Consider the following 25,175-nt stretch of genomic DNA (forward strand, 5'->3'; position numbering starts at 1 on the left):
TTAATTGCTCTCATGAAGAACTTTAGAGAAATTACAAAAATCAGTTCCCAAAATCATAATACACGTGTCAAAGTGGTTACACTTTACCTACAAAGACCCTACTTCCATCAAATATAAAAGCAGATTACAATTACTGACAGAAAGGCATAGAATATTTCAAACGCTTCATTAAACAGAAATAGTCATTCTTCTCCCAGGAAGTAGGGGTATATAAAGCACTTAGGAGAAAAGCCTCCTTGATTTTTTATTTTAAACACAAACAGGAAAGTTGTGCCTACCTGCGCGAGCTGTCCCAAGGAGTAGAGGGTGAGTTTCTTTGGGTCTGTGTAGAGAATCTCACCAAGCTCCTGGTATGGCTTCCCCATGGGGGTGAAGTGTCCCTGCGTGAATTGCTTTTGCCTTCTGTGGTAGTTTTCCCAGAACACTTGTTTTCTTGAAGGCTCACTGCTTCTGTAAATCGTCCTGCTTCTGGCCAAGACCTTCCCTTCCTTCTGAGCAACACCAGGCAAAGCCTGAACACGCACAAAATCCTGAGGGTTCAACACCCTAGTGGCTGCCAGCGCCTTAACCCCACCAGTTTTAACAGAGCCTGGCAACAAAGGTGCCTTGGGCCTGCCACTTTTACCTGTGCTGGTGGCCACAGGTGCCTCAACTTTGCTGCTCTGAGGTGCAGCTGGTGCTGGCATTGCTCCTGAAGGGGGACCGCTGTGTTTTAACTCCCTATGCTATCGATAATTCCACTTTTCCAGTCACGAAAACAAACACCTGCTGCTCAAACCTCCACGCGAGCTTTCTTCCTACCCTTCTGAGGTGTAACCCCGCAGCAGCCATGGACTAACAAGACTTTACCCCTCACTCCCCCTCACCCTGCGGAACGAACCCTGACCCTCAGGGGACCCCAAAACCCAACCTGCCTCTTGGGGAGCACCCGGCACACCCCTCTGAAGGGCTCCACCTCACGGAAACTTTATTTTCCACCGTTTTCAACCTCCCCCTCCCCACAGCCCCTCACACAGCGAGCCCCTCGCCCCCGACCCCTGTGGGGGAGCCGCCTGAGGACCGGACCCCCCTCAGCCCCGCCACCCCCTGAGGGAGCCCTCAGGCGGCGCCGCTGCCGCGAGGAGCCGCGCGCCCGCCGTCACCCGGGAAACGCCGCGCGCACAGCGCCCCCCCCCCCCCCTCCCGCCGTGCACGCGCCCGAGCAGCAAACGTTGCACGGGGCCGCGCACGACGGGCTGAGCAGCGAGCATTGCACAGCGCCGTGCACGAGGGGCCATGCAGTGAACCCGTTGCACGGCTGAGGAACAAGCTTTGCACCACGGCTGCCTCCTATGGCAGCTTGCTCAGTGTTCGGGTTGAGGCTGCGCTGCACGGCCATGCAAAGCGAGTGCTGCTGCACCCCCAACAGGGCCAGAGCTGGGGATTGCAAAGGGGTTCCTCTTGTAAAAGCCGTACTGGGGGGCACCAGGAGGCAGCAACTAGCATGGAGTTTCTCCTTGGCCACAGCACGATCGTGGCGAGAAGAAACACCCCCATGCCTGGTATCTGCGACAGCTGTGAGAAATACCACAACAAGGTTATGACAACTATGGAAGTGGGATTTGGAAGCAGCATTAATGCCTAAAAATGTGCTTCTGCACCAACACAACGAAGCTTCTGCGTCTGAAAAAAAGATGCTTGATTGCTCTTGCAGGCTGCAGTGCTGTTGTGCTTTGGGGTTGTGTCTAATGTGTGCCCCACTTTGTGCTGCTGCCCAGTGCATGCTTGTTTTTTATTAAAACAACAACAACAAAACAGCCTCAAAACCTTGAAAACTTGTGGTTTGGGGGTCAGCACATGAAGGCATTTCCACAGCAGGTGCTGGGTGCAGACTTTGCCCAGTTCTTGGGCACATTTCTCTCCCACCCTGTTCATTGCCAGCTCCCATTCCACAAGGCATTTGGGGACAGACAGGTATGCATTTATTCCTCTTTTCCTTCCATGTCATTTCTCTGTCCAACTTACAATTTTTGGTGGCAATTTAACAGCTTTTACCAATTACAGCCCTATCTTCTTCTCTGTTGCTGCTGCAGAGGAGGAGGTTACGCTCGTCACTGCTGTCCTCAGTGTTTGCTGTCACCGCCTGTAAGGCTATTTCTTTTCATTTTGTCCTTAGCTTTTATTTTCTTACCCCTCAAGGACAGCCGTGGATACACCAAGCTGTTCCTGAGCTCAGCAGCCCTTTGCTTTCGGCAGCTTTGTGGGAACGGCCTCTTCCTTCAGTCCTCACCCTTTTCTCCACGTGTCCATTTTCTCCACACGATAGCTGCGTCCCAGCTCCCAGCCTTTGGGAGCACCGACCACCCAGCCCTCATGGTGCAGAACATGAAGAGATTTGGGGCCTCGGGGGTTCTTTGGGGGGCAGGCAGCTCTCGGCTCCTTGCAATGAGGCTGCTGAGGCCTGGCTCATCAGCGCTACACCTCACAGGCTGAGGAACCTGAGGTGCTGTCAGGTCTCGGTCTCACAGCATCTTCGCTGCTCCCAAACCTCAAAGAAATCCTTCCAAAAAGAGATCCTTCCAAAAACAGCAGCCGCCCCCTCGCCGGCACCGTCCTCCATTTTGTGCCCTGCGGCAGGCGCGGGGGGGGAGTTTACACCAGGCAGAAAATGGAGGTGGGCGTGAAGATGCCCTGAGGGTTGGGAGGGGACCTCGAGCTCCTGCAGAGCTGCCCAAACCTCACCCCATCGCAGAAGGAAAAGTGCTGGTAGCGGGCACAGTTTGAGGATGGATTAGGATTATTTGAGGATGGATTTGGATTATTTGAGGATGGATTCGGAGCCAGCTCTGCGGCTCTCAGGGGGTTGGTGGCCAAACGCTGCAGCCCCATGCCAGGGAAAATCCTACATGACCTTTAAGGTCCTTTGAGCTTCAGTGTTACCCAAGTAGAATTCAAGCAGCGCAATCCCCCCCCCCACCATCTGGGTGCCACTTTAAAAGACATTTTCTCATATCATTGCAATTTCAGGAAATCGCACTGGATGGCTATGGAAATGCGAGATGCTTCCCCCTAAATTGTGCGGCAGCGTGAAGCATTTTAAGCCCCAGCTGCCGCTTATGAGATATTTTGACAGCTCACAGACGGCTTCCGAGAATTCCCCAGCCCCAGCACCACCACGCAGGCTGGTGGTGAGCCTGGCTTCAAGCATTGCGGTGCCACTGAGCAAAGCCCTGTGCTTGGCTTTGTGGCGATTTCTGCTCATTTTATGCTTGTTTAGCTTTGGGAAGGAGGAAAATACTCCCTAGCAGAGCTCTGAACCCACTGCGAACCTGCCTTGAACCTGCTTTCCTAACTAGGTGAAGCTGCAGGCACGCACGTGTACATGTCAATGACTTGTACTGCCCCGTCGATGCTCAAGCATTGATTTCCACCTAAAGGAAACACCCGAGGGATGAATTGAGAGCTAACTGCAGGTCAGGGGGTTGCCTTCAAGCTCAGCAGCTGCATAAATAATGCAAGCCCGACCCCAAGCCAGTTCACCCAAACAGCTTCTGGACCACACGAGCAGATCTTTGGCCATCAAACCCTGCTGGGGGCTGGCCCTGCTGCCCCATGCTCGTCACTTCGTGTGGGCCCCAGTTCCCCCCAGCAGGACATTTCCCTCCTCCCTCGCTGGGAGCCATTCCTGCTGTTTTCTCCCCCAGAGCTAGCTCCTGATCACCGAGCAGGGATCGAAATGCCGAGCACGCCTCCCTGCAACTTGCGCTGATTTTCGGAAATTGCAGCCAATCAGCATTGCTGCAAATTGGCCGCTTTTTTTGGCTCAGGCTTGATGCAAAGAGGAAAACAAATGGAGTTTTAAAATGCAGCTAATCAAGCTGTTAAAGAGAGGTTAATCCTAACGAATTAATCAGATCGCAAGCGGTCGGGAGAGGAAGGAGCAGGAGAGCCACCGGGCTTGGCTGTTCCTCAGGGCAATGCCACGTTTCAGCAAGAGCATGGAGAAGGTGGTGATGCTCCTAGGGGGCAATGGAGAGCTCCAGGCTTTTCCCCATCTCCTGCAGCCAAATCCCATCCTCCTGCTGCCCATTGATCCTGGCCATCAGCTCAGCCAGGGTGTTCCTTGTGGGCAGAGGCCCTACAGGCAGCTCAGTGTGCTCGGGCATGAGGACTCAAAAATAACGAGTGGCAGTGAAAGGAAGGAGGTTTAAAGAGGGATATTAATGATATACACCGCTGTATACAACAGCATAATCAGAAAAAAATGTATTACACCCATTAAGTACCATTATCAATGCCTGGAGCTAATCGTTTCGACTTAATGAAACTAATTCATTTCCCTATGCTGGAGCGATGTCCCTTCCTAGCACAGGTGGCAGTGATGCCACCAGCCCTGGTGCCCCGGCCACAGCCAGCACTGTGGGGCACCCTGATGCTGCTGCCCTGTGCTCCCTGGCACCCTTGGTGTTAACGGTGGTGAGGAGCATGGTGAGATCTCCAAAACTTCTCTTGGGAGGTGCAGGAACCCTAAGGTGCCCCGCAGCACCCATCTCAGGGTACGCATCCCACACCTCTTTCCAGACCAGAGGAGAAGTGACTTCAAGCCAACGCGGTCTCACTACCACCAACTAAAAACCCCCAAAACCCATAGGCCCAGCTCTGTGTCACCTTTCGCTCCATCCCAGCAGCAGAAACACTGCAGCCTTCCCACAAGGTCTTTGCTCCAGAGAGGAGCCTGGGGTCAGCACCAGCCTAGGAAAAGCACTCACTTGCACCTTGCTTTACCTTCACGCTGGAGATGGTTTAGCTTGATTTATTCCAATTAGTTGTAATTTTTTTTTTTTTGTTCTAATGAGCTCTTCTGCAGGCTTTCTGTGCTTCATGAACACCCTCCTCAGCTGATGTAATGTGTTTCAAGGAGATTGCTTAATAAGGAGAGATCTCCAAGGCTGCCTTGGACAGGGGGCTTTTTGTTGCAAGATGAAAGAGGAAAAGGGAGAGGGAATTGGGCTCCTTCGGGGAAGGGGGGAGTGGGGGGTGCTGCAGAGCATCTGTCTGCTACACCAAATGGCAGGATGGCCCTTAGTTATCTGTGGTGTTTCCAGAAGTCCTCCCGCATGGATACAACACATTATTTGCTGGGGGAGGAAGCGGGGGTCCCTAGAAGGGGCTGGTGACGCTCCGCAGGGTGGTAGCACAGGCTGGGAGCTGCTGCCAAAGTGCTCAGCCTCTGATTTAAGGCATGGAAAGGCACCTGGTTGTGTTATTTCTATGGCATCGGGTTCATTTTTATTATGGGAAAAGTAGGCATTTTTGCTTCTCTGTCCCAGTGACCATCGTGTGACAAAAGCACCTCTTTGGAGACATCAGGGAAAAAAGGGGGATGAGATTTGCTCTGCAAGTAGAGCAGGGATGCAGCAAAGCAAAGCCTCCAAAGGAGGAAGAACTCCAAATAGAAACATAAAAAAAAAAAAAAAAAGTATGTAAAAACGATGTGGACTTCAGCAGAGGAAAACCAGAACCATCATGGGATGGTCTCTGGGGAGAAAAGGAACGGATTCACGCTGAGTGAGCCTGGGTTTGTGTGAGAGCCAGCCGGAAGCATGCTGAGGGATGCTCTGGGAAGGAAAAAACGCCCAAGAAGCTGCATCGAGCCCTGCAGAGACCTGAGCAGGGCAGGGGGGGAGCAAGGGGGGGACGAGGGGCACAGATCCCCCTCAGCCACAGGATGACGGGGGGCCTCCGAGGATGCCTGGTGCCTCCAGGCCTCCCCGGAGCTGCCTGTGTGCTGCTTACCCTGCCCCGCGTGCTGCCAGCCAAAAGCGATCAGTTCAGCTTTTTGCTTCCATTTTTGGGAAACGAATCCTCGGGGACACGCAAGGAGCTCGCCTCATCCCCGGGGGGGGAGGAAACGTGGGACACCCCTCGGTGCTCCCTGCATGGGAGGCCCCGCGCCAGAGCGGGTATTAAGCCACAAGGGGTAATACGCCGTGACACCATAAAATGCAGCCTAATTGCAACGAGGCCATAAAAATGTAATGTAATTGGAGTGGCTATCGCAGTGTTTTGTTATGGGGCTGATGGTTTCACAGCCTCAGCTCACCCAGGGGCTGAGGACAGACAGACAGCCCCGGGCACGGGGCCGAGCTGCTGGAATCACGCCGCAGCGTTTCCAAACCTGTTCCTCCACCTGCTGAAGCACTCGGAGCAGTATTTATTTTTAAAGCCTCCCTCGCTGCAGCGATCAGGCAGCACTTAAAAAAAAAATAAAATAAAATAAAAAAGAAGAAGAAGAAAGAAAAAGTGTTGATCTGCACCCATTTTGTTGGCGTGGGGTTCCCGGAAGATCCAGCAGCTCGAGGGGGTGCTCACCAAAGAGGCCCTGGCAAGTTGCCCCTGTTAGGGGGCTTTGTTGCCGACGCAGCCTCAGCTGGTAAGGAATTACCACTGGTGCACTTCACAGCAGTTTCTAAGATGTTATTAAGGAGTTCCTCGGGAAACAGAACCAAATAGACCAGAAGGTGAATAAAGAAATAAACCACTTTCCCCCAGCTGCAGATGAGCAGGAGGGAACGCCGCAAATGGAACCCAGCTGGGCAATCCCTCACCACCCCCCAGGGCAGTTTGGGGACATTTGCTGGGTTTTAGAGGCTGAATCACATGCTCCCATTTCACCAACACCCACCCAGCAGCTCCTACCTCTACTCCAGCTCCCAAAAGGCCAAACCTGGGCTCTCCATGCCCCAGGCCTGGAGCCCTCCCCAAATACCCGGGGGTGGACGGGGCTCAGCTGCAGCTCATCCCCCCCAGCCCCTGTGCGAGCAAGGCTGCTGTGCTCGGGGGAATGCCAGGGCCAGGGTTTACAGCACACGGCGGGGCTGTTGTTGGTAACCAAGCCCCGAACGAGCCCGGGTGCAGCATGTGAGCTGTATTTTTAACTCCAAGGCCCTCCTGGCGCCATGGAAAACCAGGTGCCTGCTCCAGGCGCCCATTGGCACCGCTGCTTTGCCGTGCCCTGGGCATTGGGTTGCAGGGCTGAGCTGCGGCCAGGAGCTTGCTGGGGGACGTGTGAGTGGGGAGGGTGTGGGGACAAACCCCGATTTCCCAGCTGAGAGGCTGGTTTAGCATCTCCAAGTAGGAAGAAAGGCGTGCAGCCCATCCAGAGAGTACGGAAATGCCCACGAGCATCCCCATCCGCCCCTGCCCTCGCCTCCCAGCCCTCCAGCTCAGCCAAGACCAGCAGAGGCTAAGAACATCAACTCATCTTTATTCCTCAAGTCTGAAAAGTAAAAGCACAAGTTCTCTTTGGAAAAAGAAAAAAAAAATGTTCAAACATGCAGACAGTTTACGTTTCTCAGCAGGTCCGGTGGGGGTTTGGCTGTCGGGGGGACAGGGCTGTGCCATCGGCCCTTGCTGCCGGACGCGTGCCTTCGGGCTGGCGAGGGGCCGTTTGTGGAGTTCAAAAAAAAAAAAAAACACCAAAAACAGAGAAGAAGAAGACGACACAGGACCACAGGATTCCACTTCAATTTAAGAGGAGGAAAGGGCACTTTTTCGCTATCGTTACAAACATCCCGCCCGCTCACCTTACAGCAAAAAAAAAAAACAACAGGACCGTACCGAGGACACCCGTTCTGCCCGGTCTGACGGACACAAAACCCTCTACCGGAGCATCAGACCGCTGCAAAACTGCGGTGACAGTGGCCTGGTGGCCGTGGCAGCTGGTCCCGGGGGTGGCGGGTGCTGCCGTCCCCGCGAGCAGGAGAGGTTGTGCCCCGGGGCCACCCCGCCGGGGACTGGGGAGCGGGGTCGGGGGGGAGCGGGGAGCAGAGAGGAGGCCGCCGGGGTGCGGGGGGCTGTCAGGCACAGGTGGCCTCCGGGCTGTCCACGGGGATGTCGCTGCCGCAGCCGCCCTCGCCGTACTGCTGGTACGGGGGGATCTGGGGCGCCTCGATGATCAGCAGCCCCTCCGGTGACAAGGAGGCGAAGACGGTGATGGGATCCACCTCATAGGGCAGCCTGGAACGGGGACAGACAGACAAATGGGTTTGGGAGTTGGGGAGGCTGTGTGGCTCGCAGCACCCCTGCTGGGAATGCCCACATGGGCAGGGTCAGCAGCCCCCGCGGCGCTCCCCGAATCCCCCCGTTGTTCCCGGAGCTCCCAGGAACGCGCCGGGGATATTTAGAGCGGTCTCTTGGCCGCCTCGCCACCCGCCGGGCGCTCTGTTTAATCTCCACGGCAGATGTGTTTGACAGGACGTCACCGCCGCCTGCGCCGGCTTCTGCCGAGCACGAGTAAATCAGCCCCATGCCCGGCGCCTTGCCCGTAAAAGGAGCCTCGGCGCCTGCCTCTCGCCCAGCGCGGCTGCCCCGCGCATGCAGCCTTTTCCCAGGAATATTTTGGGGAAGCCAAGCAGCAAAAAGCCCCCGCCGCTGCCTTGCGGTTTGCACCTGGCGCTGGCTCCCCTTCCCCGCTGCTCTTAGCCGAGTGAGTCAAGGCGATAGCGATCTGCCTGACATCACTCGGATGTGTACTCGGGTATGCACGCGGCCGCGCGCTGATGAATGGGTGTATTTTGGGGCTGGTGATGGGATCAGCGCATCGCGGCCCCGCAGGATGTGCTGGCACCGTGCACCCCTCTCGTGCTGGGGTCCAAAATGCAGGGAGGGGACCAAAAAGCACTGCGGGCGCTGCTCCGTGCCTGCCCGCTCTTGTGTCAGGGCGGATTTTGGGGTGGAGACAGCAGTGCTATGGCCATCCCATGTCACGGGGATGGGGTTGTGCTTGTAGAGGGCGTAGGAGGATGCCCTGGGGCCGGGTGATACCTACTGGATTTTCTTGGTGAAGTTCTTGGAGACGATGCCTCCTTCCACCTGCTGCTCCTCGTGTTTGCCTGGGGGGAAGGACAAAGGCAGTGTCACCACCCCACAGGGCTCCTTTGGTTAACCCAACAAGCAAAACAAAACCAAACCCAGGAAAGTTTCCAAAGGAGAGGTTTTCCCTTCCCCAGCACAGAGGCTTCCACGTGGGGAGGAAGACGCCAGACCCAGCCAGGCCTTGAGCTTAAAATGGGAGCGATCGTCACAATGAAGTGTTTGTTAAAAAAAAAGTGAAGGGAGATGCCAGCAGCTTGAGGCAGCAGCAAGTGCCCGGCCTCTGGGGCTGCACTGCTCTGAGGAGGAAGTAGAGGAGGAGGGGGTGTTTTCGCCTGCCAAACACCTTCGTTTCCCATGAAGGCCTGGGTCCTGCTTGCTGCCAAGAGATGGAGCTGAAGGAGCCCCCAGACGTGATAAAATCTTTGGAGGGGCCCCATCCCCTCGCCCCCATCCTCTGCCAGCTGCCAGGTGCTGCATGAGGACCCCCCAGATGGGGCTGGAGCTCCGAGGCTGCTCGGGCCCCCCCAACCCACAGTGTCCCCCCACACCCCAAATCAGCCCCCAGGGCAAATACTGCGCTGTGGCAGCCCCAGGAGGTGTGGGACATCGGCCCGGGGGATGCTCGGGGCTGGGGGCGATGTGTTGGGGCGTCGTGGCTGGGTTTTTAGGGAGGTGCTTCTGGCTGCCTTGCTCTCGGCCCCTTTAAAGGGAATCTCCCTCTCTCCCTCTGCTCTGGCCTCACACAGCTATAATTAACCCAGACAAGCTGGGGCCTCTCTCGGCAGATCGCTGCTGGGTGCCAGCTGGGACTAAAATCAGGGAGATTTACCCCAAAGGAGGCCTTTCCTTCCCATTTGGGCAGCAAGCGTGCCACCGCGGCTCCTGAGCAGGGTCCCCCACCACATCCCCAACCCCTTCTGTGCCAAGCCCGTGGGGTGGCCACAGGCAGGGCAGGACCTTCGCGCCCCATCCTCCTCCTCCTCCTCCTCGTCCCCGCACTTTGGCTCTCACCTGACACCTCCACGTAGCCGTCCTTGGTTTTGACCGTCAGCTCCTCGGGTTTGAAGCTGTGCACGTTGACGCACACCTTCCAGGGCTCGCGGGAGGCGGGCACGGGGCTGCGGCTCTCGGGGTACCCCCCGAAGCGGGCGCCGTAGCCGGGGGCCATGGCGGAGGCGCGGGCCATGCCGGCACGCAGCGGGCCCGGCCAGGTGGTGGTGAGCCGGGGCCGAGCCCAGTCGGGCCAGTCCGCCGTCAGGTCCCCGGGGAAGGGCGACATGCCGAAATCATCGTCCAGGAGGCGCGAGGTCAAGCCGGGCTCCCGGAAAGGGTCGCGGACGCTTCGCCTGCTGGGGTAATGGCAGGAGAAGGGCAGCTGGCTGTCGGCCATGGCTCGCCGCTCCGGCGGCTCGGGGCTCACGGAGCCTCAGTGGGGCCGCTCCTGGCTGTAAAATTCCCCGGGGAGCCCGGCCCGGGGCAGGCGCATCCACACGGGAGGGGGCTCGGGTGGGTGCGGTGGGGGCTGCTCCTTCCCTGGTACCAGGCGGAGGGCGACGGAGGAACCCCGATTCAGGGCTGAACCATTCGGCGCTCGAAAAGCAAGTGCAGGAAGGACGGAGGAGATCTCTGGACCAAAAGAAAAAAAAAAAAGCTTCCTGGTTGGCTTCAGTCCCAGGGATCGGGCGGTGGAAAATAAAACTTCTCGGCCAGAGAAGAAAAAAAACAACCAAACAAACACGAATATCCCAAGATTAAAAGCTTATCTCTCCCCTCTCTCTCCTACAATCACGGTGCGGCTTCCCCGCCGCTCCCGGCTGAGAGCCGCAATAAATGCTTGAGCTCGGAGCCGAGAAACTTCTGTAACCTTCCAGCCGCCGGGCGAGCGCTATTTATACGGCTTTGGGAGGGGGGGAGGCTGTGTTTTGCAATTCCTGCCCTGTCAGCCGAGTATTTTGGAGAGGATGAAACAGCCGTGGAGAATCTGGGCTGCGGCAGCTGACCTCTCCTGCTGGCCCGAGGATCCCTGCAGCCACGGGGCCACGGCGTTTTCAGCAGCTGCCCCGGCCCCTGCCTAAAAATAACCCCGCAGCTCATCGCTTTCGCCCCAATGTCACCCATTAAAAATACCCCCCCGGTGGGTCCGGCCCCCGCACTGTATGGCCACGTGTCCCCACGCCACCGAGCAGCCCCCTGTGCTGGGAAATGCGTCACCGCCACCCCCCAGCATGGCACACGAGGGGACGAAGCCGGTTGGGATTTGCAGGCTGATGCCCGGGGCTGGGCCTGGAGCAATGCTCCCAAACTGCCTGGGGAGAGTGGGACCCCACAGAGCCCAGCCAGGCAGGGTCCTCGCCCCCTCGCCCTCCTCCTCCTCGCCGCGTGCCCGGCCCTGCCGCAGCAGGGCGAGGCGCTAATCACAGCCCGCGCGGTGGTGGCAGAGCTAATTACAGGGCAGCGTGCAGGGGGAAGGGGTGCGGTGGCGGCGGCGTGAGCAGGGTGCCCGGTGGTGCGAGTGGGGGTACCTGGTGGTGTCCTTGCAGGGGGTCCTGGCACGGCTGGGGTGGGTGGGTGGGCGATGCGCAAGGGATGCGCAGTGCCGGGTGCTGGGCCGCTTCCTCACGCCGCGTCCTCTCCCCGGCTCTGCCTCCCGCTCCTGCAATTTTTCTAATGGACTCGACGGCGCTAATTGCAACGGGGAGGCCGCAACGCGCTGCAGGCCGCGCGGCGGTTCAGCTGCTGGTCACTCTGACGGCATTAATCACGCTGCGCCGGCGCGGCACCGCTGGGGAGGGAGCTGCCTTGGCTGGCGTAGGGAGCGGCCGCTTCCCCTGCTCATCCCTCGGCTCCGGCACCGCTGCATGCGTGGGGGCATGGCCAGGCATGGCGGGGGCTCCCTGGGGACCGAAGGGGACGCCCTGGATAGGCCTGGGAGGAGCAGGGAGGCAGCTGCCAGCAGAGGCCAAAGCGCCTTTCTCTGTCCCTTTGTCCTGCCTGGCTGAGGGCTCCCCCCCATCGGGGTGACACAGGTGTCCTGGGGGTGACACCAGCCCATGGAAAGAGGGGCTGAGCCTTGGGGAGGTTTGGTGCAGCCCCATGGCCACCACCATCCCTGCTGCATTCCCAGGAGCCTCCCCACTTCCTCAGTCCTGCATTTCCCCAGTAGCTCCAGGCCATCCTCCCTCCCCGGCCAGGAATTCGCCTTGTCGCCTTGTTTATCCCGATTAGTCACACGTCCCTCTCCGGGGCCATCCCGATTTAGCTCCTGTTGTCACTCCAAACCTCCCAGTCGCCTCCCACCGCCCAGCCAGCCCCACGGCTGCCAGCGGCGCCACGTCAGCTCTGGGGAGTGCGGCACGGCCACCCATCTGCTGAGGGACGTGGGGACACTGCCCCATGTCCCTGTTGTCTCCGTTCCATGACCAGAGCCTTCCTGGGTGCACAACTGAGCTGCCATCGGGGCTCAGCCCAATGCCACAACCAGCACTCACGGCTGGTCCCGAGGAGCGTCCCCAGGTGAGGGGCATCATCCCTGTGGAGCCCCCAAACCCTGACCCCCCTGGCACGACAGCTGCGTTTCTGGCTTGCGCTAGCGTTGGCTGAACTGGGGGTGACCCAAATCCCACAGCAAAGGGCAGCAAAAGCCCAGCCCAGCGAGGAAAGGAGAGCTGGCAGGAACCTGAACAACTGTTTTTGCTCCAGTCCGTGCCCTGAGGACCCAGTTCTCAGCAGCTGAGAGTGCATGCACATGTCCTGCCCCACCGAGCAGCTGAAAGAACCCAAAATATCCTGCCGCACCCAGCCGCATCCAAAAGGAACATGAGAAACAGGGCTGTGATGAGAACCAGATACCATCTGAATCTTTATTGGAACCCTTTTTCTAAACAGGCTAACAACTCAAATACCCCAGGAAGACTAAAGAATACAGTATGCATTTCCATGGAAAGCAAAGGTAGTTTTACAATGGAGTCAAATGAACAGCTGCGCCGGTGTAATTTGGTAAGGAATCGACCAACAGGCGAGAAAACAGGGACACCGCTTCCCTGGCAGCTTTTCTCCCGTCTTGGCTTTTGTTCTACATCTCCCCATTCCCTGGATTTTGAATATGGAGAGCTGCCCTGGTGCTCAGGGTGCTGTTCTCTAAACAAGAGCCCCACATCAGGCTGCTTTCCCATGAAGCTGTTGCTGCAGCAGCGGATATAGCGGTGCTTCAGAAACCGTCCTGATCCTGTGCAAACTTCCAGGTAGCAGCAAAAGTGATAGGAATCATTCATCCTCGAGTACAGAGATAAGAAAGCCCCGCGGGACACTAAAGGGCAAAGACTTCGGTTAGGCACCTAAATCCGTCCCTTTCTCAAGCAAACACCCTACTGCAAACAAATACCTTTGTTTCAAAGATGGGAGCTCCTGCTCATTGCAGCGCTGGGGAGAGGACAGGAGCGAGCTCTGCAGCCCTGATATTTCTCCCTTAATCTCTGGTGGTTGAGCTCCCAAGGAGCCTCGTTGGTCTGGCAGATGCCCCCGAGCTGGCAGAGGCCAGCCCCCACGGGAAGTCACCTCTCTCCAGCATATATGGCACACCGCGCTGCATGCAAAAGGCTCCAACGTTCCTGGACCCAATGGCAAGACCCAAAAATTTTTTTAAGTAATGCTCAATAAATAGGAGAAATAAATATTAAATAAGAGGCTGAGTCCTCTCAGCCTTTTCAATATATGTACAATGCATAGCAAAATAACGTTGATTGGCTGTTGCAGACGGGTTTGGTACAACGTCAGTCCCCCAGAACAACAAAAACATGGAGAAAAGTTATGGTCGACAGAAAGCAGAGCACGAGTGAGTGCTGCAACCCGTGGTGAAATAACACAACGGTGCTTTGAAGTATCCCTTCTCTGCGCTTTTCAGCAAAACCGCAGGGGGATTTTGGGCTGGATTTGCTGGAATCTGGCCCCGATGCATGGGGTGGGCAAGGAGGAACCCCAAGACAAGGTTGGTCCAGGGAGCAGGGAGAATCCCGGGGGGACACATGCGCTGTGGGTGCTGCGTTGTGTGCTCTGCTGTGGAAAGGCAACCAGGGTGCTTGGGACAGAAACAAAATCATGGGCAGGAAGGAGCCCTTGAATGAGGAAAGAGAACTCTACCCTTTGAGACAGCGCTTCCGTAAGGTGGCAGAGAGATTCCCCCAAAGCCTCGCTGCTCTCGGTGAGGCCCCAGCTGGTCCTGGGTGCAGCGGCTGCTGATGAGCAGTGATTCACCTGCACCAAAAGGAGCGAGCTGCCCGCCAGCTGGAAGCTGCTCCTTGCAGACAGCAGCAGTCTGGGATGCCGGACACAGAGCAAAAAATCCTGTAACAGCAACGAATCAGTGAAAATGAAAAAAAAAAAAAAAAAAGAAGAAGAAGAAGAAGAAGCACTGGCAAAGGCACAGAGACAGAAAAGCTCACGGGCTTCTCGCAAACTGACAGAAAACCCAGTTGTCCACTGACAGGGAGGCTGATGGTCTGGTTTGTACTGAAAAACCTTAAATAAGTTAAAAAATAAAGAGATAAATACCACCGAGGGAAACATACACATGTATATGCACATAGGCACATACACACACACACACACAGGTGTACACGCGGACGGTTCGGTCCTGTCACCGGCGGCTGGGTTTTGCAAGCACCTCCCGCACACAGCTCGCTCTCTCACGGTCTGGCTTCTTCAGTTTTTCCATGGGTGGGTCGCAGCGTGGCAATAAACAACACCGGGGAGTCCTGGCGACGGCGTCCTCCTCCCAGGGAAGCCGGCGGAGCGGTGCCGAGCAGCCCGGTTTCGGCGGCAGGGCCGGGGGAAGCAGGGCTGGCAGCAGCTGGAGCCCAGCCCCTGGCCGAGAGGCAGGCGCTGCGAGAACCTCTACACAGCAACGGCGACACGGAGACGCTCAGAACAGGCAAACGGGTCCCAAAATAACTTAACTGTCCCAACCCCCCCCCCCCCCCCCCGCAACCTCTCCCTCCCCCCAAAAAAAATAGAATAAATAAATACTGCTCATGGCGGCCACCTGCATCCATTCAGACGTCTGATTAAAAAGAGAATAATAATAATAATAATAAATAAATAAATAAATAAATAAATAAAGAGGTTTGCTCCGACGCGAGTCACCTGGGAAACCCCAGGAGCGTTTAGCTGCCATGGACTGTGCAGGCGGAGGCAGTCCCAGAGGCGCGGGGCAGCCGGACCCCGACGCGGTGTTTGTTCGTCCGTCCCCAGCCACGAGGAACTCCAGTCAGCGCTGGGTTTGGGTATTTACACCACGAAGCTCTTCTTTTTTTTCCTGGTTTTTGCCCGCCTGGCTCGCTGCTGCCTTCCTGCAGACCCAAGTGTGCGTTCAGGGGTACACGGGCAGGGGGCAACTCTCCGTGCACCGGTGGATTTGGGGTTGGGTCTCCGCTCACTGCCATCAGGTCTTCTACAGAGCATTCAAATGCCAAACTGGGAGAGACTCTCTGGGGAAGAAGCGTGAGGTTTTCAGCCCTTTACGAGAAGGGAGCTCACCGCAGAAGATGGCCCAGGGGCTGCTGCCAGGCCCAGGGCAGGAGAAGGAATCAGCACCCTGCTGCATGAACGCCCTGTCTTCGATCCTCAGCCACAGCGCCCTGATTTGCTCAGCCCTGCCAAGAATTTGCTTCTCTGTGCCCTAGGAAGTGGCCCCCAGGTGCTGGATGTCTCCCCACAGAGCAGCCCCAGGAGCCCAGCTCTTTGCCTCAGCCACCCTCAAATTACCCCACGGAACAAGGCAGGGGCACCGGGAAATAAGCGGGGCTTGGGCTGGAAGGCACAGGGCAAGGGGCACCAGCAGTGGGAAGGAGGACTGGGAAAAGGGGACCCCTGGCATCGATCCTCCCCGTGTACCAGCCAGGTAGCAGAATAACCCTCGCTACTGTTTTTTCCAGCAGATAACACGCTTATTTGCTTGATAAGGCAATCATCCAGGCTGTGTTTGTCTTTCGTCTGCTCACAGCTTGGCCCCTTTACCTGCTGCCAGCAGGAGCAGGGCCCTGGGTAACCCTTTATCTGGTGAGTTTGCTTTTCTTTCTAAGCCCTCTCCTCCTCCAGCAGATGCTGGCTCCCCTTAGCCCTTTTCTGTGACACTTACATGACACACCTCCTTGACTCATTAAGCCCAAACTTGTTAATAATCAGGCAGGATGGAAGGGGAGGGGATGGAAAAAGGGAGGGAGGGAAGTCTTAAGCCTAAATTAGCGTCTCTAAGCAGCCAGGTGTTGTAAGAGAAAGAAAATCCTCAGCACCAGCTCAGCCTGTGCTGGGAGAAGCCTTTGTTACCCTGCAAAACACAGTAATTGCGCAGGCAGCTGGGCTGGCAAGCCTGGCAGGGAGACAAAACCGCAGGGCCGCCCAGGCAGGCAGGGCCCTCCTGGGAAAAACAGGCAATTAGTGGGGGCCCTTCCTGTCCCCCCAGCACCAAACTGGGCTCCCCTGCACCCTGCTGCAGCTCTGGGGAGGGGAAGAACCTCGGAGCAGCGGTGGAGTGGTGGGGGAGGCCAGACCCCGCGCCGTGCGTCGGGGAGCCGCTCGGTCACCCCGTGGCCAGAGCTGAGAGCGGAGCCTTTTCGGCTGTGTAGTGCCAGGGAGGGAAAATATCCTCTGGTCTTACACTTGGAGTGATGAGGCTGATCCTGCCTTCAAGGGGAGCCTGAGCCTCAAGGAGAAGTTATCTCCCCAAACCCTCCTTCTACTGACCACTGCTGTCTGTTAGGGGAACGTGGAGCTGGGATCCCCTGGCTCACACACTTCTGACCCCGTGTGCTCTCCCTACACCCCGCTGCGGGTACCTCGCCGGAGCTAACCCAGCGCCCTTGGATCCTCACAGTCCCACCTTGCTCTCGGAGATCAAGGAACCCTTAGAAAAACCTGAACTGCTCCCAAACTGCAGGAGAGGCCTCCAAGAGGGGAACCCCACAGCCTCACCTCTCACGCCGTGGCACTGACTCCCCACTCCCAAATCTGCTTCAGACCTCAGCACGTTCACGAGTCTCAGTGCTGGGGGGAAACAAAATGACCCTGTGAAAGATGAACGCACACCTGGTAGGAAAAGGCAGGAGCTTTTTTTTTTTTTTTCCCCTGGAATTAATATCAGGAGGGATTCCTAGCCTTCTACTTCTAGCAGAGACTGGCTTCTGGCAATAAATAAATATTCGCATGGAAGAGGCCTGCTGCAGAGTGGGCAGAAATTCCGGGGGAGACACCCATGGGACCTGATATTTGCCTTGGTTATGACAGGTCACCCCCACTCATCACCAAAGCTTCCCAGCAAATTCCTCCCTAAATGTGTCTCTTCCTCCATGGGAAATTAATCTGCTGGCTACCGGTTTGGCAGGAGAAGAGCAGGGAGACAAATTCTTCCTTTGGACCAGCTGGTGGCTCAGAGAACGGCGGCGATGGGGAGATGGGGGCTGTTGGTGAGGACGGAGCAGATCTGGTGTACCAGGCTCTCCATGGGGCACCGACCCTTCTTCCAGCCCCGGCTGGGGGAGCCAGGACAGACCCATCCTCTCTGCAAGGTGGCGAAGGAGCCGCACTGTGCGCAGGCGGCCTCTTACTCTGTCCGAAGTGGGGAAGGGAGACCCGGTGCTGCCATCGCATTGGTATCAGGGTGATTGCTCTCGATGGCCGGGTAGGTGGGAAGGACGTGGAGAATGCCAGGAATTCGGAGGTGCCGGCAGCGCGCGAGCCCTCGGCGGCACTCCCTAGCGCCGCAGGCTGTCGGAGCTGCCTCCTGACTCAGAGCTCCTGCTCCGGCTGCGGCTGCTTCTGGGGCCCGAGCTGCGGCTGCGGCTCCTGCCCTCCCCGCTGCTGCTGCTCCAGCTGCGGCTCCGGCTCGTCCGGGAGCTGGAGTAGCTCCGGCTGCGGCTGGGGGAGCGGCTGAAGCTGCTGTACCAAGAAGAGTAGCTGCTGGCACTGCTGGAGGAAGGACTGGGCCGATAGTAGGGGATGGGGCGTTTGCGGGCACTGTGGGGACAGAAAGATGTGGGTTACCAGGAACACCAGGACAGATTTACTGCCTAAATCTCCAGAAAGTGCCGTTTACGCTGTACTGACAGCCTCCTGGCTTGTTTGTTTATTTAAAAGAAATAAAGTAGGTAGCTGACAGGCTTTGGGATTCCTGCCACCCACTTCCAGGGCCCCGGGGAACGCCCCAAGCACCAAGTCTGAGGCTGGGCTCTGCCTGATGCTGTCCCCAGAAGCCCTCAGCATGAGGGTTACAGGCTCTCTGTGCCTGGGACGTCTACCACAGGAGAGGGCGAAGCAAAAAGCCTGTAGGGGGATGCACCTCGGATCTGATGGGCAAGTCCCTGCTCTGACTTCATCTGCCTTTTTTCTTCAGTGGCTGTAAACGAGATCCCTGCATCCTCTCTCTGCCTCTAGCTGGAAATCCTGAAGCTCTAGGAGTGGCAGACGGGCCTGCTGATCAGGCTCAGGGGAACCGGCCTCCTGCTGGAGCAACCTCCACGGGCAAGGGCTGGGACCAGAGAACATCCCACGTCCCCCAGAAGGGACTGCTGAACCTGCCTCCCTCCAAGGGACAGGCCGGTGTCCCAGAATGTCCCCATACCTCGTGATGCGCCGCGCTTCCAGGTGGCTGGGGGAGTCTCTCCTGCGTTTCCTCAGGGGCGAGTAGGAGCACCGCCGCCGCCGGTCGCGCTCCCTGTGCGACTCCTTCTCGCTGGAGCCGTACTTGTGCTCTCGCTCACGGTCCCTAGGGAAGGTTGGGAACAGTCAGTGCTGGGCTCGTGCGGGTGCAGTTGGCTGCGTTGGGGTTGAATGCACAGAAAATGACCCAGAAAGGCACACAGCTCCAAAAGGGAGCATCCTAAAGCTCAGAGCTCTGGTGGCATCAGCCCCGCACACGCAATCAGCTGGGCAGTGAGACACTTGTGGGGCCTGACAGACAGACACCGACCAGTTCTGGGCTGCCTGGAGGATTCAGCAGTCTCCTGGCTGTCCCATGCTGCTGAGCTAAGATGGCTCCCCCATACCCATGCCTATAGCTGCACTCGGTATTTCCACAGCTCTGCTAAAGCTGCTCCTGCTGGCTGTGCTGTGAAACCAGGCGAGCACAGCCCTGCCAGCGGGCCCCACGCGCGCCGAGGGCCCCAGGTACCCCTGCAGGGCCGCACGGCTCGCCAGAAGGAGTGTCGGGGTTGCTATGGTTTTATCTTTTGTTAAACTCCCGTACACGTCAGCACAGGCCCTTCTGCGGTACACAGATGATTTCATACACCCCGTTCCCTGCTCGCTGCCATCTGCAAAGCGCGACGTTACAGAGCAGGAGCCCGGGCCCTGCACACAGGAAACGTTCTCCTACAGCAGAGCAGGGACTGTCGCAGCTTGCAGGAATCAAGCCCCGGGAATGTAACATTTAAGGGTGCCAAATGTTCACAGTATGCTCAGCCGCAGAGATGTTACCAGAAAGAAAAAAAAAAAAAAAAACTGCCCAAAGGCATCTCCGGGGCTGAGCTGTGAGATGCGTGTCTCCTGCAGGGTGTGGAGTGAGCGGAGCCGCCTGGACCGTGCTTCCCCTTGCGTGGCTGAACGAGCGCCAGCACGAGGGTACCTGGCATCTGCCCACACAGCAGGGACACTTCTCAGGGCCTGACACCTCTTTGGCAGAGCCGCAGCCCTGAAAAGCTTTCCCTGCTGCATGTCTTTCCCTGCTGCACTAAGATTTCTCTCTGACAAGGGCTGCAGCCCCGCCGCAGGGGTGTGCTGCTGGCTGCCGTGGGCTTCTTGGATGATGGAAGCCACGGGCAGACCCGGCTGGAGCCTAACGCTCTGCCCACTGCTCACAGCCCCGGAGCTTCCCGGGTTTTCCTGTGAGGCACCTCCTACTTGCACGAGGCCCTGGCAAACATCCCCAGGCAGCCATCTGTGCACCCTGCCGGGCAGCGCGTCCTTCGCAGCAGCTCAGAGCGGAGGAAGAGCCGCTGAGTATGAGGTGCTGTGGTGCTTCAGTGCTGGGGGTACACCAGCCTCCCTCCCTGCCCTGAGAGCGGGACATTTCAGGGTGAAATTCCCCTGAATCAATGCAGGGTGGGTATTTCTCAGCTATAAGAAATCCCCTCTTGCCACAGAAGGCGAAAGGCTCGCTGCTGGGCTCTTTCCTCTGCTTCCAGCACCAGCTCTGGGGCAATAAACGGGAAGATATTTCCATAGGGCTGCAGGCCAACATAACATACAGAGATAAACCTTGCTCTGTGTCTCCCTGCTCCTCCTTCACTCTGCTGAGAAGTACTGGGGTGCCTGAAGCACCCAGCGAGGAAGCTTGGGGAGCAGTTTGGGGCTGGCAGAGGGCACCAGGCTGGAGCACAAGCAAGCGATGGAGGCAGTGGGGAGGCATGAGGCAGCGATTAGCACATGCAGACAGCTGTACCTGCTGGGGCTGTAGCGGGAGTAACTGGGGCTCCGGCGAGGCTTTGAACTCCGGCTTCCAGGACTTTTTTTGCAGGATTTGGAGGAATAGCTGGGGGACCGTGAAGAAGACCTGGGGATAGGGAATACATGTATGAGTTAAAGATGCTGGAAGGTGAGACAGTACCAGACTCCTCCTAATCTTGGCTGATGGGGGGAAGAGATGTCCCATATTGCAGGAGCTATCTGGCTCCCTACACACACACAAACCCTCTCACCCACTTCCCCGAGGAGTCTGACAGCCTGCAAGGGGCTGGACGTTGCCCAGGGTCACAGAGACAGCCGTTTGCACTGGCCTTACCTCTTCCCTGAAGAGCAGGACCTGCTTCGGGAGTACCTGGGGGAGGCCCTGTGGTGTGAGGAGCGGGAGCGGCTGGAGCGGCTGGAGCCAGGGGAGGACCTGCCTGTGCTGCTGTACGACTCGCTGCGGGAGCACGGCCTTGCCGGGGAGCTGGGGGCTGGGGACGGGGACAAATTTCGCTTCTTCTCCTCCGAACAGCTGAGACACAAGGACAGGCACGCTCTGAAAACATATATATTTGGGTGCTCAGTTAAGCCGTGGCTTATGGCTTACATGAGCTAACAACAATCCCATCCTCCCAGTCCCAAAGGGGATAAAAACCTCCTGGTTCCCTAGGCTCCTGCTGTCAGAGCACAAGAGCTCAGCCTCCAGGTCTCAGGCAGCTCTTCTGCCCCGTGTCCTGCAGGCCTGGGGAGGCCTGCAGGACACGGGGCAGAAGCCCTACAGCAAGGACAGCCAGAGCTGCGGGCCTGCACAGCAGTGTGAGCAGGCATGTCCCGCTGCCTTTTGAGAGGCCTGTGTGAATCCCTGTACCTCCAGAAGAAGTGTCCTGGCTGTGCTTTGGGGCTGGCCTAACAACAGCAGTGGCCAGCTGCAATTCCAGCTCCACCCATGCGAAGGCAGAGTTATCCCACTGGAGTCACGGTGTGAGAAGTATATAGGGCCTCAAAATTTTATCCTCTGACTGAAAATTCAGGATTCATTCTTCCTAATACCAATTCCCCTGGCTCCTTCCCGCTCCCGGACCACAGCCTGGCTCTAATTTTTGGTTTTTAAGACCTGAGGGCCTGGAATCGCTCCCTAACACCACTGCCTGAGCACAGCCTTGGGTACCAGTCCTTGTGCTTCAGCGCCTTCATCCTCAACATCACTGGGCAAATCCCCAGGGAAAGGGAGGCAGTGATGGAGGCTGGCACCACGTCCCTCTCCTGATGATGTCCTGTGGCACCAGACTGTGTCTGACTCCAGCTCCCAGCTCCAGCAGCACTGTGGTACCAGTGTAGAGCTGCTGCTGTTATCCCACAGCCAGCACAGCACCTGCCTCTCCCTGTGATCCCCACGTGCACAAAATGCTGTCTGGTCACCCAGGACCAGTCCTGAAGGAGGCAGGAAGGGACAGACTGGATTTGTCTCAATTGGACAGGTGAAAAAACAGCCTGTAATGGTTTTAGTGAAAATGAACCTCATTCCCCTTCCCCATGGTAAAATAATTTGCAAGGAACCCCCTCAGGCACCTTTCCAGAATTTGCCCAGAAGGCCCAAGGACACGGTCGTGTCCAGCAGAGCAGGGCTGTGCTCAGGACACAGCTCTGCATGGGGCCAAACCCCAGATAAGCCATATTAACACCAGAAGAGGAGGCATGGGCAATGCCCAGGGATGCGATGGCTGCGTTTTCATCTTCCTCCTTGGGCTAAAGCATTGCTCAATGCTGGGTTCCCGACTCCAGACTGGCAAGACCGTGGGTCTGATTTACATCTAACTCTCTCCAGACCACAAAAACCTCCCTGCCAGCTCACCGCCGCAACTGGCAAGCAGGCAGGAGATACAGAGCAACGCCGTAGCAGGTATTTGGCTGCCAGCAGCAGCTGCTGGTAATCACTGACCTTCGGTCTTGTCCCTGGGCATCTGGAGACAGATTTTCCAAAGCTGTCGCCTTGGTCTGGGAAAAGCAACTGGTGAAGGAATTTCCTGAATCAGAGCTGTTATCACTGTTGGCCAGTTTGGGCTTCCCGGACGAGAAGGCATGGCCAAAGCCATCATGGACTAGACTTCTTTTCTCCTGGCTGTCCTTGGACCTGGATGAGCTCGTTTGAGTGGAGGGAGGGGAGGAAGTATCGTTTCCTGAGTCATATTCATGATACTCTCCGTTCTGGCTGGCTAGGTTGCCCGGCGGGCTGTCTGTTTTGGTAAAGAGGTCAGCAGAAGACCCTGACTGAGAGATCTGAAAGCAAAAAAGCCATGTGGCATTGTTTGAACATTTTTTTAAGGGGGATTGTTTCTGGTTTTACTTTGATTTTTTTTTTTTTTTAAATAAGCCCAGAAATTTTACCATCATGATGCACTGAAACAAAAGGAAAGGAAAGAAACAAACAAAGTAAGAAAGCAAGAAAGAAAAAGAAGAAAGAGAAGAAAACAAAAGCACATATCCCTGAAAGAAATCCACAGTAAGAAGAAACTTCTTTTCCCCCTGCTATGATAACGGGAAGATTTAGAGATCATGCAAAGAGTATCAGCATGCGATTCATGTTAAACAAAAGAGTTCAACAAAGTAAACGGGCAACCAAACAGTCAAAGTAACTAACTAAATAAAAAGGGTGTAACAGAGGAAAAAGCCCTTATATAACCTAAAAGGAGGGAAATCTAAAAAACAAAACAAAACAAAACAAAAAAAAAACAACAAAAAAAAAGAAATATACATACAAATAAACTACATAAATCTTGGGGGGGAAAAAAAGGAAACATTCTTAAATGAGTGTTTTTTTTTTTAAAAAAAAAGCTTCCTTAATAAAGAGGGTGAATAAATGTCACTAAAGTAAAAAATGTCACTAAAGTAAAAATCAAATCAAATCAAGGGCTTCTGTACATATAAAAATTGGCAAATAAACAAGCTTAGCACTTTGAAAATTAAAAAAATAATAATAAAATAAAAATGGGGGGAGGGAAAAAAAAAAAAGAAAAAACCCTCTGGAAATAAAAGGTATACAGACACTTCTTTGTGTGCTTTTTTCCCCCTGAAGAAGATACAGCTAATGCGCTCAAGTGACCTCTAATAAATTCCCTGGTGTCTTGCGGATAGCATCCACTTACCCATCAAGAACTCCTCCTTTAGTAGGTAAGGTGTAAGAAAAAAGGAAGAGCGGGCAACATAAGTCCATCATTAGAGTCTCAAATTACATGAAAAAAACATAAACCCTCTCTTCAATCCACACTGCCAACTGTTCACTTGACTCCGCTATGTAAATGTCAAGCCTGCTTTTTGTCTGCTTGCTTGTCTCACTTATTATTCATTTTTGTTTCCTTCTGGTTTAAATTAGGCTAACCAGCCTGCTCCCAGAGGCTGATCGCTTGCGCTGAAAAGTCGTGGCTTGCGCTAAATCCCCTCGGGTTTCCTGGTGGCCCACAGAGACATGGAAGTAGCAAAAGCAGCTTGAAGGAAGAAGCAAAAAAAATAAAGTAGAGGAGGGAAAAATATCCCCCTTGTTTTGCTGGTTTGGAGAGCTACTGGGATGGGGGATAGCCCTGCTCCTGCCAGCTGTGGTGTTCAGCCATACCCGGGATGGTTTTTGGTGGGCTGCTGACCCTGATGTGGCGAGCAAGGACCCCGTATCCATGTGGCTGCCTCGGCCAGGGCTGTCATCTGGGACCCTGAGCACCGCTGGGGGGTCTACATCATTTTAATATTTTAACCCTTCAGTTTTAACTTTATTCATGTGTTTTAGAGCCAGGCCAGGAACCTACCAGCACTGGGCAGTGGGGCTACGTTAGTGCCAGCGCCTGCTCTTGCTATGGGGAAAATTAGGGCCAAACACGGACCTAGCATGACTGCACCCTTGTGTGGCCTCCTCCTTTTTCACTGCTGTCCTAACTCCCACCCAGTTTTTGGTCCAGGATTTGCAGTATGGACACGTATGCTTGGTTCCCCCCACTCCAAACAGTCAGTGCTGAATCTCAACCCCCCCCTCACGTCCTCTGGGGCACGTAGCACCCTCCCTCTGCTTCCTTCGTGCTCTCCGAGCCATTCTGGGGAGCTGGGATGTGCCCTCCCAAATCTGGGGTATTCTGAGCCAAGAATCAGGGGGGTTGCTCTCGATTTAATTTAAGAGGTGCTAACTGGGACACGGAGGGTGACTCAGATGCACACTGAGACCGACTGAAACCGGAGGGGAGCTGCTCCAGGAGCAGAGCTGCCAGAGCACGCAGCAGCTCTCAGCGAGCAGTCCGTGGAAGGAGGGCTGCTCACAACACCCTCGTGCTCTGAAAACACCTGGGCTTGGAGGATCTCCAAGTACTTGCTGCTTGTTTAGTAACAGGCAGCATTTCTGGGATAAAGCACAGAGGGACAGGAATTGGTTCATCCCATCCCATCCAGCCGGAGCTGGGGACTCCCCATCTTCTCCCATCTCTGCTCCACAATAACCTCTAAGCCATGCTCATGTCAAAGGAGCGTGAGAGAGCCAGCCATGCAGCTCTCCTGTTATCCACCAATTCTTTCTGAAGCCCTGACACTGCATCCAGAGCTCTGAGGGAATTGGCACCCTTGGGCTGAACCACAGCTCTCTCCCCAGGGACATCCCAGAGAATACAGGACTGCGCTTTCAAATATGGAACCAGATTTTTCTATTATTATATATTTTTTTAAGATGGTTTATGGCTTGCGTTATACCTGAACCCTAACCAAAAGGCAGACAGCTTTTGACTGCATTTTATTTATGGGTGTAAAAAACCATGCGAGATGCTCCCTGGCTACACAGGGTGGGAATAGGGCTGCTGAGAGGGACACGGCCACCAGCACTGCACGTGCAGACACCCCTCACTTCTACTCCCCCCAGC

The 25,175-nt window shown here is 56.0% G+C and overlaps 3 protein-coding genes across 10 annotated transcripts in view; all 3 read right to left on the reverse strand.

Annotated features, from left to right (window-relative positions):
* Window positions 1-993, reverse strand: part of CCDC60 (coiled-coil domain containing 60) — a 59,181-nt gene extending 58,188 nt beyond the window's left edge. For both annotated transcript variants that reach the window (XM_084538963.1, XM_084538962.1), the window contains exon 1: window positions 279-993. In XM_084538963.1, the coding sequence (XP_084395089.1) occupies window positions 279-686 (408 nt within the window). In that variant the 5' untranslated portion in view covers window positions 687-993. The remainder of the gene's footprint in view (window positions 1-278) is intronic.
* Window positions 994-7,226: 6,233 nt separating this feature from the next.
* Window positions 7,227-11,580, reverse strand: HSPB8 (heat shock protein family B (small) member 8). 2 transcript variants are annotated; one of them, XM_084538712.1, is made up of 4 exons: window positions 11,379-11,580; window positions 9,868-10,482; window positions 8,810-8,873; window positions 7,227-7,998 (listed from the first exon to the last, which is right to left on the reverse strand). In XM_084538712.1, the coding sequence occupies exons 2-4, from the start codon at window positions 10,244-10,246 to the stop codon at window positions 7,839-7,841; spliced, it is 603 nt and encodes a 200-aa protein (XP_084394838.1). In that variant the 5' UTR covers window positions 10,247-10,482; window positions 11,379-11,580; the 3' UTR covers window positions 7,227-7,838. The 2 variants fall into 2 exon arrangements, with proteins under 2 accessions (XP_084394838.1, XP_084394837.1); XM_084538711.1 differs by lacking the exon at window positions 11,379-11,580 and having other exon boundaries at window positions 9,868-10,704.
* Window positions 11,581-14,855: 3,275 nt separating this feature from the next.
* SRRM4 (serine/arginine repetitive matrix 4) overlaps window positions 14,856-25,175 on the reverse strand; it is a 34,672-nt gene continuing 24,352 nt past the window's right edge. For 4 of the 6 annotated variants that reach the window (XM_084538717.1, XM_084538714.1, XM_084538716.1 and 1 more), the window contains 5 exons: window positions 22,229-22,566; window positions 20,624-20,845; window positions 20,285-20,395; window positions 18,467-18,610; window positions 14,856-17,862 (listed from right to left, as the gene is read on the reverse strand). In XM_084538717.1, the coding sequence (XP_084394843.1) occupies window positions 17,601-17,862; window positions 18,467-18,610; window positions 20,285-20,395; window positions 20,624-20,845; window positions 22,229-22,566 (1,077 nt within the window). In that variant the 3' untranslated portion in view covers window positions 14,856-17,600. Of the gene's footprint in view, window positions 17,863-18,466; window positions 18,611-20,284; window positions 20,396-20,623; window positions 20,846-22,228; window positions 22,567-23,432; window positions 23,449-25,175 lie in introns of all 6 variants that reach the window. The other 2 variants (XM_084538715.1, XM_084538718.1) reach the window with 2 other exon arrangements.

This window comes from Aythya ferina, assembly GCF_964211825.1.
Source record: "Aythya ferina genome assembly, chromosome: 17".
Lineage (NCBI taxonomy): Eukaryota > Metazoa > Chordata > Aves > Anseriformes > Anatidae > Aythya > Aythya ferina.

What these genes read in the sequence shown, in the direction of transcription:
- HSPB8 (XM_084538712.1), bottom strand. Translation starts at nt 10,246, where the DNA reads ATGGCCGACAGCCAGCTGCCCTTCTCCTGCCATTACCCCAGCAGGCGA. An exon ending in CGGCTACGTGGAGGTGTCAG is followed by an intron (nt 8,874 to 9,867) that starts GTGAGAGCCAAA and finishes CCTTCCCCCCAG; the next exon opens with GCAAACACGAGGAGCAGCAG. An exon ending in AACTTCACCAAGAAAATCCA is followed by an intron (nt 7,999 to 8,809) that starts GTAGGTATCACC and finishes TCCCCGTTCCAG; the next exon opens with GCTGCCCTATGAGGTGGATC.